Below are 12,944 nucleotides of genomic sequence, written 5' to 3'. Positions count from 1 at the left end.
ACTATGTGCCAAAAGCTACCAGCACTTAGCATGTACGGTAATGTATCCCAGCCCTAGCTGTACCCTTACCCCAGCAGGATAGCACCTGAGGCGGCGCACCTTCTGCCTCGACTCGTCACCCCTAGACCCCATGCTGCTACAGGTCGTTCAAGCTCACATCTCTCACTCATGTGCCCTTGGCACCTTCTTCTTTACAATGGTTCACTCTTGACACCCATCCCAAGTTTTTTTTTATGATGTGGGGTTAAAATGAGACTTATACCCTGGGACTGCTGGGAACTTGTGCACAAACTTTATATAGCTTCATTAATAACCAGGGCAGCCATCAGAAATTTTGGGGCCCCTTACACGGCTTTAGGCCGGGCCCTCCCCCCCCCCACGCGCCGCTGGACGCAGGGCTTAGTGACGAGCTGGACACAGGACCCACCTGAGAGTGACCCTGCAGAGCCCACCATAGATGCTGCACAGCCAATCTGAGACTGTCTATGGTGGGCTCTGAAGGGGTCTCAGGTGGGATGGTCAGGGCTGCATCCCTCCCCTCCCTCCCTTCCTTCCTAGCTCCTCTTACCTGCACACATGGCCTCCTCTAAATTCGGACCAGCCAGAAGTGACGTGACGTCACTACCGTGACGTCACTACCGGCCAGTCCGACATCAGACGAGCATCGTCGCTGATGGGGACCTAGCTTGTCTCAAATCCACTGGAGCGGCAATGCTGGGGCCCTGCGCTGCTAGGGCCAGGCCTCCGCCTCCTCGCCCTTCACCGTCGGCCGATTGTCATGCAAGGGACCCAGGTGGGCCCCTCGGGCCCCTTACATGAGTATCGGACGTACCACCCTGATGGCTGCCCTGTTAATAACTACATATTTATTCAACTAAGAAGCAGGGTAGGTTGATGCAGCTATTGTACATCTTTGTAGCATTTGTTCCTAGCTTCAGAGGCAATGCCAAATAACAAAAAAACACCAACCTAACACTCATTTTTCTCCCATGGCTCCATCTTTGTCCACATCGGCCATAAGGAGCTAAGCCTACATGCTGCCAGGGGTTGGCTTTACCTGGAGACATGTTAAAGTGGACCTTTACACTCAAACATCAAATTCTACCAATGCATCCCTCTATGTATGATGATTAATAATAGCATAGGCATGTCAGGTGTAAAATTTTGTGATTTTGAAATACTTACACTTGCAGAGCATTCACTTCCTGCTTTGAAAGGGCAAAATGACTTGTTTGGCAAAGCAATGCACACTGGGATTGTCTTGTCATCGCCAGAGCATTGCTGGGAAATCTCATCTGTAACCTTACAAGATCTCAGGGAAAGGCATTTTCCTCTCCTGAGATGATGTGCATGGTCAAATGTCCTAGTCACATGTCTAGTTACATATGAAAGAAATGCAGGAAGTAAAAGGAGAGTTATTAATCTGCCCTTAGTAAACATGGCCACTGTCAGAAGACTGGAGAAGAAAAGAGAAATAAGGTATGTAAAGAATACAAAGCCGGCAATTATCTAGAAGTATGTGTTTGTAGATTGTCATTACTAGACATTTCTAAAGGCATGTTTGTTGTTATTTTAAAGATATGGGCAAAGGTCCTCTTTAATTGCTCACCAAGAACTATTTGCCATAAAGCACCACACCAAACAAATCTCGATGATTAGCCCTCTGTTTCTCTTTTTCCTACTTGCAAACCCCTGATTGACCAGGACAAGTCTACTGCAGTCTTAGAAATGATTAAATGTTAACCCTTTCCTCTTCCAGTGCCCCATTACATACAAATGTAAAAAAACATAGGTAGATAAATGCTAATGAGGGCCCCTATGTAAGACTGAAGTTGGTCCCCACAATTGTGAGTATTATAGAGAAATGAAAAGAGCCTGTGAGTTAATTTCTGCGCACATATTCTTCATAAATTCAATACATACTAATGATAAAACCACTATATTAACCTTGCAGCCTTGAATATTAGTGAAAATGTTTGGCCCCTAAATATCCTGGCCAATCATTTGTGACCCCTATCAGTTCATATCTGATAACAGTGATATATTACAGTTTAAATCTATCACATGGAAAATGTAAAGAGACACGTTATGAGCAGAGGAGAACATTTGTAAATCATTGAAACCTGGGGAACTGAACTGAGGACCCTGAGATTTGGTGCATGAATTCTGAAGCCCACCTTGTATGCCATGTCTCAGGATCAAGCTTGGTTGTCCCCAAGCAGGGTTATTGCTGTGACAAATTAGAGGAATTATTGCTTTTGGCAATACCAAAAGGTGGTGTGGCATTGTTAAATGAGAGACTGGCAAAAGGTTTTTTTCTTACTGTACCTTGTTTCAGTATACCAGCCGAGGATAGGGAAGGAATGTAAACGCAACACAAAGAAAGCTGAAGTATGTCAAAGACTCAGGGACAAATGTCACAGGCTGGGTTTGGAAGATCTGGACTTTATTACTGTTATCAGATTTCCCTCCTCCTCTTTAGCAAGAAAACACAGCAACAGCCTGATCTGTGCATGCAACAGCAAGAAACACTGTGATGTGTTTTCAGTCATGGTTGTAGACACTCCTCCTCACTGTACGAGTTATAAAATAGGAAGGAAAGAGGTGGACACCACATAGCAGAAAGGAGGAAATATCAAACAGGAAGTACAAGATTCACATGGGAAAATCAGGAGATGTTAAGGCAAAACTCCAGCTTTTTGTATTTACAGTATAATGTATACATTGAAAGGATCTATGGCATTTTAAAAGCTTGCATCTTTTTTTAGCTTAGGTTAGCCAATAAAATGTAAAACTTTCGGCATTAATTGATGGCCACGGTACAATAATATCTACTACATTATATTTTCAGGGTCTTTTATCACACATAACACTGCAGAAAGTACACATTCGTTGGCAACATTTTAGAATAATTTCCAAGAACTTTTTGCTACTGAGCACTCCTTTGTTTGTGACACACAAAAGGAGAACATAGTATCATATTATACAGTATGCAAACATGACATTTTTATCTGATGTCTGAAATGAATGCATTTTTTACTTTGAGTCCCCATTCCCAGCTTCTGCTACAGATGTCCCATGTTTTTTTCCTGAGACTTTGTGCACATTTTGCCCAGTAATGGCACTGCAAGTGCAATGCACATTTTTGATGCGTTAAGTGAATGCATGTCAAAGCGTGTGTGTTTTCCCACATTTAGCACACTTTCACAGAATGCCTAGGTGTGAACAGGGACTGAAAGTTTCTGTAAATGTTAACAGACTATAAATATTTTTGAAAGGATACATAAAGCTTCATATGCCCTTCTGTGGCCTCCTGTCTTGTACCTGGAGGAGATGGAGCTAAAGAGGGGCTTCTCTTGCACCTCTCTTCCAACACCCTTGGAAGTGGTGGCAGGGAATGCGAGGACACACAGTGGCACCAGGGCCAATGTTGTGGGCAGTACTGGCTTTCGGTTGTGTGGGTTAGATGACTGTAGTCCACCAGGTAGAAATGTCAGAACTATTGGGCCGAAAGGAATCAATTTCATAGGCCTAAACATATTATTTTTCAGATGTGTCTATGGACATACTGGTAGCCATTTTGTATTGTATCGAAGGTGAATACAAGTTCATTCTTCTTCTTGGACAGAGACTTTCACAGTGAAGTTAGGAATGTTAGTATAAACATTCTTCAGATCGTAAATTGTGGGGGTCTCAAACGCACATCAGTTAAGGATGGTGCCAGCCTATGTAGGTCTTGATAGATGACTTTCTTGCCTCCCCAAAAGACAACGTACAGTGATTGAAATGTCTAAAAAGTTTTTTTTTTCTTTGCTCAGTCAATAGAAGAAAGGGGCTTATTTAAAAGTTCCTTATGAAACATTACTATTCATTGTGGTGATAATATTAGCAATAATGTTATTATATTATTATATTATATGCAGCATCTACATGCCTACTTAATTGAATAATTTCAAGTAAAATTTGATACATGTACTTTTATAATATCCAAACTATGTTCATTATATATTGTTTGAGTGTATCCATTGAAATATATCAGTGTGTATTACTAATAATGAATAATTTTATATTTTGAGTTCAAAGAATTAAGTGGTACATGCCAATGTATATTCTTTTCTTATAATGTATGAAAAAAAACCTCTGGGTCTTGAAAGCAATTACCTCACTTTCAATGTATTTGGAGAAAGAACGTTAATTGCTTTAGGTTAGATTATCTTAAGGTTGTAAATCGAAGAAGTAGACTAAAAGTCAGACAAGAGGTTGTCATGAGATGTTATTCATTACTATCTTTATGGGTTGTCCATAGCTTAGGTCAGAGGTTATCTTTCTGCTTTATCTTTAGAAAATAGTAGAATTAAATTAAATGTTCCAAACTTTTATATATAACAATAGTACACCCTGATGGTGATTGTGAGGGAAAGGTATATGGCAAAATGATATATCTGACCTCATGGTCCACGTCAATAATCACGTGGAAGACCAAACCAAGCCCACAACCCACGGGGAGATAAAAGTGAGTAGCAATGGAAGGACCAGGGACCAGAACCCGAATTCCAACACGAAGTAGGCAGTAAGCAAATACATTCCAAGGGTATAGGTCAGAAGCTGAGGACGGCTGTCCAAGGAAACTGAACTAAAGAGAACCTGACCATTCCTGGTTTCTGAGCATTGACTGCTGGCTTTTTCCCAACAACTAAGTTTAAATTGCTAGTAAAGTATACTTTCTATCTGTATATCAGGCAATTCTTTAGCCACATATATATATTCGGGTAAACCATTGAGTTCTTGTAGGATCTAAATTGATTTGAGATAATTTTTAACTGCAGTAAAAATTGTGTCTTTCAATTTGGGGAGATAAATATATACAATTGTTATATACATTTGTATAATCTCCAGGAAACTGATTTCAGTTTCTAGTCAATGGTCTAGTCTGATATATATTGAATTAAACTGGTGGAATTTTTTCTCTACTTTGAATGGTCTTGGCTTATTGCCAGTCCTGTGCATGATGGGATAAATATTGCCCATGCGCTGTTAAAAGTTTGAGTTTGTGAAAATCTGTGCTGGGAGAAGTCACTTGTCAATTCTGAACCTTTTGTTTTCTTATTCTGTGAGATACTGAGAAGATACCCATTACATTTAAAAAGTAATTTTTATTTTTGGTTACATTTATATTTTGAACAATATCCTGTAGTTACATTTTTCGCATTACCTGTGTTATCAAATTGATTGATATCATCTGATCCATATTCTTTGTTTGTTACCAATTATATTTTTATTATTATTCTGCACTGATTTTTAATTAATAAATATATATATTTTGTATACTTTTGTATTCCTCTTGTCTTCAAAGTCAGTGCAAATGAAAGAACTCGTGTAAATTTTGATTTATGGAAATACGTTGGGAATCTCCTTAATTATAGATTCTTAATTGTTTCCATAAACATAAGACTATATATCAGAGCAGTATAAACATTCTGACAGAAACCAAATGCAGGAACAAGGCACCTCGCAAGCAGGAGTGTAGCTAGTACAAAGGCAAAAAATGTCCAGCACACTTACCAGCTCGACTGCAAAAAAACCCAAACAAAATACACTGTCTAACTATTACGGTTCAAAACATAGGTTTTAATTGCATAATATGCAATTGCAAAATTATTATTATTATAATACAGGATTTATATAACGCCAACAGTTTGCGCAGCGCTTTACAATATAGGGAAGAAATTACAATTACAATACAATTCAAGACAAAATGGTAAGGAGGACCCTGCCCGTGAGAGCTTACAATCTAAAAGGGAGGGGCAAGTGATACATGAGGAGGCAGCTGTGTTGGGATGAATTGTTTGAGAACAAATAGTTCAGTGGTTAGTTTGAGGTGGGATAGGCTTCCCTGAAGAGATGAGTCTTTAGTGAAGGGCAGACAGAGTAGGAGATAGACAGACAGGTTGGGGTAAGGAGTTCCAAAGAATGGGAGTGGCTCTAGAGAAGTCCTGGAGGCAAGAATGGGAGGAGTTGAGGAGGGAATTAGAGAGCAGGAGGTCTCGGGAGGAGCGGAGAGGACGGTTAGGATGATACTTTGAGAGGTTGGAGACCCAACCCATACATTTGACTGGGCTGCTAAGGCACATTTTCTAGCAGCCTAGTGCAAGCTAGTGCTATAAGGTGTGTTGTGGTACACTGCTACATATGTGAGCTCCCTTAGTGTGTTTGGTGCGTTACTGCAACATATACTGTACACCAATCAACCACAACATTATGACAACCCGCCTAATATTGTGTAGGCCTCCCTTTTGCCACCAAAACAGCCCTGACCCATTGAGGCATGGACTCCACTAGACCTCCGAACCTTTGCACCAAACCGTCAGTAGCAGATTCTTTGAATCCTGTAAGCTGCGAGGTAGGGCCTCCATGGATCAGACTTGTTTTTCCAGCACATCCCCCAGATGCTTGATTGGGTTGAGATCTGGAGCATTTGAGGCTCACGTCAAACACGTTGGGTTCCGCAAACCATTCTTGAGCCATATTTAAGGTTTGGCAGAGCACATTATCCTGCTGAAAGAGGTCACTGCCATTGGGGAATACCATTTCAATGAAAGGGGATACTTGGCCAGCAACAATGTTTAGGTCAAAGAAACATCCACATGAATGGTAGGACCCAAGGAATCCCAACAGAACATTGCCCAAGCACCACACTGTCTCGGCTGGCTTACCTTCTTCCCATACAAAGTCGTTTAAATCCTTATGCTTGACCATGTTTTCTGCTTCTAACCTCAACTTCAGGAACAAAATGTTAACTTCCTACCAAATACAGTATACCCTACCCACTTCCAGGTGCCATTGTAATGAGATAATCAACGTTATTCATTTCACCTGTCAGTGGACATAATGTTATGGCTGATCGTTGCATATGTAAATGGGCCCAAAAGTGGAACTAAACCCACTGTGGTTCCCCAAAGCAATTTCCATTATGTGGATACTTGCTTAAGATGTAGCCCCTGTGCATGTACACTAGAGTTACAACATCCCAAAAACACCTGGCTCCATTCTCGGTATCTTACAGATGATGGCAGTGTAGATCTGTACTGTTCTGCACCCAGGGCCGGTGCTGCCACTAGACAAACTAGGCAGCCGCCTAGGGCGCACTGCTACCCAGGGCGCATCCTTGACCATTCACCCCCCACAGCACCCCCATCTATTTCAAATTGCAAAAGCCAATAGCAGGCTGGCTATTGCACCCGCCCACTGAGCAGAGGAGCGTAACTGAGAGACAACTTTCTCTCTCAGGTTCGCTCCTCTGCTCAGTGGGTGGGGTTTCAATAGTCAGTCTGCTATTGGCTATTTCAAATTAAAATACATCCACCTGTCGCCTGCAGAAGCTAACCCGCAGGAGAATAGGGCTGCGCAAGGGGGGGGGATTGGGGGAGGGGGGGTGCAAGTAGCTGGTCTTGCCTAGGGCGCAAAATAGTCTAGCATCGGCCCTGTCTGCACCACAGCCAGTTTAGGCAAAGGTAAGAGTTTGCTAGCAAATGCGTAAAGCAGTTTTTTGGATGGAGAGACTTACAATGTCCAGCAAACTTTTCCTGTTTTAGATTAGTTCCACTTGAAGTGTATTTAAGTTTAATTTAGCAGAATAATCTTAGTGTGTGAGTGCGAGTGTCTTACTGGGAAGGTTGTGTGTGTGTGTGTGTGTGTGTGCGCATACCAAGCTCACATATTGGATTAGATGCAGCCGTTTTGCAAAAACAGGATATATTTATTTACATTATTATGTATGCCTTGCACATTCAACTGAACTATTTGTCGTTGTGTGTGCTCTTATCCTATATTGGTCTTCTTATGAGGAGGAAATCCACTACCACAGCTGGGCAGTAGGAAAGAGGCAGGAAGAAAAGTTTGGCGTCCCAGCCAGCAGAATATCGCGTCTTTGGGTAGACAGCTGTAAGAGCGTGCTCCATACACTCTGTTACCATATTAAGATTCTTATTGGTCATTGAAAGGCCTTTAGCCACTCCCTGGTAATCTGTGTGAACAAACAGCAAGGTTTTAATGATTTGAAAACCTATTACGACTCATATCCAACATAAATCTATACATTGCCTATAGGGTGAAGCTTAGAAAGGTTGGCATAAATGAGAAAAGAGGTGTTGAAAATTGTTAGCATGTAAATCACTGCTGCAACCTTGAAAATATATATCCAGAGCATAAAGATACGCAGGAATATCATAGCACTTTACAAATAACCAATTCTGAATATGGTGCAACACACTGGCTGGCTTAATTAATGAAACTGTACAAGTAGCAAAGAGCCAAGTTACGTTAAGAACCCAGAGGAATCTGATTCCATCATGTACTGTAATAGTCAGATTTCATTGACAGGAAGGGGGCTCTCCTGTTTAGACACATCTGATTGAGGTATCAATATAGCATAGACTATTCTACCAGTGAGGTAAACTACTTCCAAGATGGTACTGAATGACATTTTAGAATTTTAACCCCCATTGCATCAGTAGTCTGTTGCATAATGTTTCATTGCACAATAACCCGTGCAGTGGAAAAAACATTAGTCTGAAATTTTCAAATGAGCAGCGTGCATTCCTGCTTATTTCATGCCCATGCTGTCATTGTGTCAGGGAAGATTTGTCATCAGCAACCAAATCAGTATTGTTTCTCATTATGTGACCTCCATGCCAGCTATGACATGGTAATAACATAGCTTTGTTTAATTCCATGTGAACACAGAAAGAAGTACTTGTCTTAAAGAATATAGTCCAGTGATGTGTTTAACAGTGTAAAAATATTTGTAAAAATACCTTTACATTTTTGTTCATATGTCAGACTATAAGAAGACATCGAAACAGGGTATTACAACTTTGATATATATGCCTTATATGTAGGGCTGGTAATGATTAAAATTTTCGTGTTCGATGAATCAAATTTTTTTTTCAATCGATTAATCGATTAATTTCGATTAACTATAACGCACATACAGATCCAACTACATTGGCCTATACACATACAGCACAGCAATGAAGTAATAAAATGAACTAGGATCACACTAATCCAGCACGTTATTAATCTCACGTGCCCCACTCAATATGGCCGCCGCTTGAGTGGGGCAACTCAGAATAATAACGTGCTGGATTAGTGTGATCCTAGTTCATTTTATTACTTCATTGCTGTGCTGTATGTGAATAGGCCAATGCCTTGGCTGGCGCTCGTGCAGAAAGTTTCTTGGGCAAACTCACCTGCCCAAGTGGTCCATACCCCTGATATTATATTATGAGGCTAGTAGAATCTATAACTAGTGTAAATATTTCAGTATAGCTAACGCAATCTAATATGCATCTATTGCAACGTTAACTGACTTCCTTTTTTACTGTTTGACCTTCTAAAATACCACAAATACCACAAGGACACTGACAATAAAAATAATAAAACCCTAAGTGTGTCTAGCCTTTCTCCTTCGCTATTCAAAACTAGAAATATGTGTTGGCTTGAGTTGCGTTTGTATCGTATTTTCCTGCAGCCCTCTACTGAGAACCCTAATGGGAGCATCCACCCACATTGTAGAATCCATGTGCATTATTTCTGTATCTTTCCCTGCCCTTCCAGGAAAGCTGTTCCTACAAATGTTGGTTTAACCCCATTGACGTCAAGTATTAAGTGTTCATTAGCATCTAGTGTGTATGAAAGAAAAGAAAGTTTATCCAGAGACATAACTGCCGTGTCCATTAACCCTTTCCTCACCAATGAGGTTAGCACATGGCTATACTCAACAACCCTTAACTAAACATATAATACTTTGCAAGGCTCGGCACCAAGAAAGAATCAGGCCAAAGTAGTTATAGAGGGTTGGAGTAGCCACTTAGTTCAGTAAAAAATACTTTATTTTAAACAATGCAAATAATTGCACACGAGAAACAACTATATGACACCAAACCTCCGAGTCCTGGCGGAGATCCGTTGACGTCACGGACATCGACGTCACCGGACTCCTCCCCCCTTCCCTTCGTTAGCTGACACAGCCATTTGGGGAAGGGGGGAGGAGTCCGGTGACGTTGATGTCCGTGACATCACCGGAAGACCCGGAAGCCGGCGGAGAGGTGAGTACCGATCAAAAAAATTAACAATTAATCGTTAATTTCCACAGCCCTACAACTATGAAAAAAGTTGCAAAAATATTTTGGTAGGCAAATTAGGGTTATTGGAACGTTTATGCATGCATATTCACCTTGCCATGTTCGGTCTCATCTAGACATTAATGGTCTCTGCTCATGAAAGGTTAAAAACTGTTATGATTGGTCTGAGCTCTGCTATCCATCCCTACATTTGTGGTGGTTTATTAATAAAATGTTATGAACTTTTAACAGTTTAGCAATACTGGGCCACATGTTTCATAAACACTCACATCTTTCAAAGAAAGCCTGCCCATACGTCTTCCGAACTTCATCTGGTGACTTCTCCCAGCATCTCTTTACATTTTCCAAAAAATGGTTAGGATCACACATACCAGTTCTGAAGTAGCCTGGCTCTATAATGCTGACCTTCACACCAAAGGGGATCATCTCACGCCTAAAAGATTTAGAATGTTTAAAGAATAACGAGAGACCTTCCACTGCATTAACAAGAGACAGCCAACCACCAACCATTTGCAAATACAATTCTTTCCAATTATTACATAACATAACTTGATCATTATTATAAACATCACAATCTGTAGTCCGCTCTAGAAGGACACAATTAACTCCTTAGGTTTGGATTTATAGTAATACTTTAATTTGTCAAATATTGTATTTCATCTGCAGCTCTGCAAATTTTCAGCCTTGAAATGTCCTTGAAGATACAAAGGACCAGGTGCCACAGCACAAAACAACCTGCCTTTGTTGACATTCAGAAACAGAGCTGTCATTTTTTTGGCCTGTATTGGTCTCGATCGGATGCAACAGTGGGGGATTTTTTTTTCTCTCCCCTGGCAAAGCATCCTCCCATGATGAGGGAATTTGGCCTGCTATGGTGCGGCGGGGGGGGTGGCGCTTTCCTGCTGCTCGGTTTAAGGGTCTGGTAGGGTATTTTAGGTGGGACCCCACACGTTTTGGTGTTGGGGTCCCCCCTCAAAATGCCTATTAGACCTAAAGGGTCTGGTATGAATTTGTAAGGGGACTCCACCCTGTTTTTTTCCTTTTTTATATTTAAACATTTAACACCACAAGTTCAACCTGAATGACAGGGCTCAAAATTTCCACTCGCCAGCTCGCATTTGGCGAGTGGCAATAAAGTGAGGGCGAGTCAGGCACGGGTCCAGTGGCAGGATGGGGGAAGAGAAAATGGGGGCGCAGGCAGGCTGGCAGTGAGGAAGGAGCCAGGAGGCGGAAGTACATAATTGTACTGCAGAGCAGCCTGCAGGCACACTATGGGGCAGCGCTGGGGCCTTGACCGGGAGGACCCAGCAAGCAGCCACCTGAATACAGAGCCCGCCGACTCTCCCTGCTGTATGGTGTTCCCGCCGGGAGAACAGTCAGATAAGGTGATGTTTTCATCTATGTGCCTATGTTCTGTGACATGTTTGTAGTCCTCTATACAGAAATGCAGATTAATTCCATCAGTTATAGAGAACTACAACTCCCAGCAACACTTTATACAGAAATGCAGAATGGTAACGCTATAGAGGACTACTGCTCTCAGCAACACTTTATACAGAAATACAGATTAATGCCATCCATTATAAAGTTTTGCTGAGAGCTGTAGTCCTCTAGACCCATTACCATTCTGCATTTCTCTATAAAGTGTGGCTGGGAGTTGCAGTCCTCTATAGCTGATGCCATTCTGCATTTCTCTATAAAGTGTTGCTGGGAGTTGCAGTCCTCTATAGCTGGTGCCATTCTGCATTTTTGGAGAAAGTGTTGCTGAGAATTATAGTCCTCTATAGCTGTCAATATTGTTAAAGTTGTTAATATTTATTCTGAATAAAACATTCGACAGTGCAATTTCATAGTATAATTTAAGAGGGTGTGTTTAGGGGTGGAGTTAAGGCCTGGACAGGGAAGGGGTTAGGCGGGGCAACTGGTGGAGAGTACCTCTTAAGGCCTGGCTAGTAGATCAGGACTTGAAATTTTGAGCCGTGCAAATGACATTGGGAAAAAATTTCGTATGCATCCAAAATTTGGATACGTTCAGATTAGTTATTTCTTTCATTCAGAATTTCAGATGCATGCGAATGTCCAAATATGCCAATGTATGTCCAAATTTCAATTCGGAACAAAATGAATCTTACATATCTAGTAAATAATCAGAATGTATTTTTAACTATGTGGTTTTATAATCATAATGCATTTACACTGTACAGTAACTGTGTAAACATTTTTACTCCAAGCGTGAACAATAAAAACTACAGCATAGAACTACAGTTTTTACTATAATATTTGATATTAATTGTATTTTTTTTTAAAAATGGATTTTACCTTAGACTGTCTGAAAAAGATTCCACTCCATATTTAGAAAGGCAGTATCCTCCTCCGCAGATAACCACTCTCCCAGCAATGCTGGACACATTAACAACCCGTCCGTGGGCTCTTCGGATCAAAGGCAGCATATTCAATGTGACATCGATCACCCCTAAGAGGTTCACATCCAGAATTTTCTTGAAGTCATCTTTAGTTAGCCATTCATTAGGAGCAGTCGGTACAGAAACGCCTGCATTATTCACCAAGCCCCATAGGCCTATATGAAAGATAGTGAAGTTAGGAATTGCACTGTATGACTAATTTACATGATAAAACCTGAAGAGTTGGCTCCTGCATAGTTAGTTAAAGAGCAATTTTGCTCAGATTGCTGGGTTTTATCCAGAGAGCAGCAAGATTGTTTAGTGTCTTCAGGAGCTTGATGGGGAGAACGTTCTACTGTTTTGGTGAGATGACAGGACATGCTTGCTTCATGGAAGATGG

The 12,944-nt window shown here is 41.1% G+C and overlaps 2 protein-coding genes across 2 annotated transcripts in view; both read right to left on the bottom strand.

Moving 5' to 3' along the window:
- Positions 1-2,542, bottom strand: part of LOC108797898 (retinol dehydrogenase 16-like) — a 19,049-nt gene extending 16,507 nt beyond the window's left edge. The window contains exon 1 of the mRNA XM_018569595.1: positions 2,329-2,542. The gene's annotated coding sequence lies outside the window, so the exon portion shown is untranslated. The remainder of the gene's footprint in view (positions 1-2,328) is intronic.
- A 5,253-nt stretch (positions 2,543-7,795) lies between these two features.
- The window catches only part of LOC108797895 (retinol dehydrogenase 16-like), an 8,043-nt gene continuing 2,894 nt past the window's right edge, over positions 7,796-12,944 (bottom strand). Inside the window, exons 2-4 of the mRNA XM_018569592.1 lie at positions 12,462-12,720; positions 10,412-10,575; positions 7,796-8,023 (exon numbers count right to left, since the gene is read on the bottom strand). Of these exons, the coding sequence (XP_018425094.1) occupies positions 7,824-8,023; positions 10,412-10,575; positions 12,462-12,720 (623 nt within the window). The 3' untranslated portion in view covers positions 7,796-7,823. The remainder of the gene's footprint in view (positions 8,024-10,411; positions 10,576-12,461; positions 12,721-12,944) is intronic.

Source organism: Nanorana parkeri, unplaced genomic scaffold, assembly GCF_000935625.1.
Source record: "Nanorana parkeri isolate BGI_ZX_2015 unplaced genomic scaffold, ASM93562v1 scaffold1364, whole genome shotgun sequence".
NCBI lineage: Eukaryota > Metazoa > Chordata > Amphibia > Anura > Dicroglossidae > Nanorana > Nanorana parkeri.
The sequence above is the reverse complement of the archived record's forward strand: the minus strand, read 5'-3'. Positions and strand labels throughout refer to the sequence as shown.